This window comes from Meleagris gallopavo, unplaced genomic scaffold (genome assembly GCF_000146605.3).
Source record: "Meleagris gallopavo isolate NT-WF06-2002-E0010 breed Aviagen turkey brand Nicholas breeding stock unplaced genomic scaffold, Turkey_5.1 ChrUn_random_7180001865795, whole genome shotgun sequence".
Lineage (NCBI taxonomy): Eukaryota > Metazoa > Chordata > Aves > Galliformes > Phasianidae > Meleagris > Meleagris gallopavo.
The window spans coordinates 27,808-28,189 of NW_011131090.1; the positions used below are offsets into that span (position 1 = coordinate 27,808).

The 382-nt window shown below is 57.6% G+C and overlaps 1 protein-coding gene across 1 annotated transcript in view; it reads left to right on the forward strand.

Annotated features, from left to right (window-relative positions):
- The window catches only part of LOC104916024, a gene marked incomplete at its 3' end in the record, with an annotated part of 5,968 nt that extends 5,666 nt beyond the window's left edge, over positions 1–302 (forward strand). Inside the window, exon 5 of the mRNA XM_019611153.2 lies at positions 208–302. Within this exon, the coding sequence (XP_019466698.1) occupies positions 208–302 (95 nt within the window). The remainder of the gene's footprint in view (positions 1–207) is intronic.
- Between the last annotated feature and the right edge of the window lie 80 nt (positions 303–382).

Sequence of the window (382 nt, forward strand, 5' to 3'; positions counted from 1 at the left end):
GTTATGGGGTCCTATGGGGAGGTTATGGGGTGGATATGGGGTTATGGGGTGGCTATGGGGTGGGTAAGGATTTATGGAGTGGAACCCATAGGATGTGTGGGACTCATAGGATCTGTGGGGCCCACGGGATCTACGGGGCCTATAGGATCAGTGGGGCCTGTAGGATGTGTGGGGTTTATGGGTTTGGGGTCCCTTTCTGCCCCACAGCTCGCAGCCCCCCACTGGCGGCACCCATTGGTACGAGTTGGACGCCGACTTCTGGGAGTCACCCGACGGCTTCGTCTACAGCAACAGCACCGCAGGTGGGGGCAGCGCCCCATAAAAACCCATCAGACCCCATAAAAACCCATCAGACCCCATAAAAACCCATCAGACCCCATAG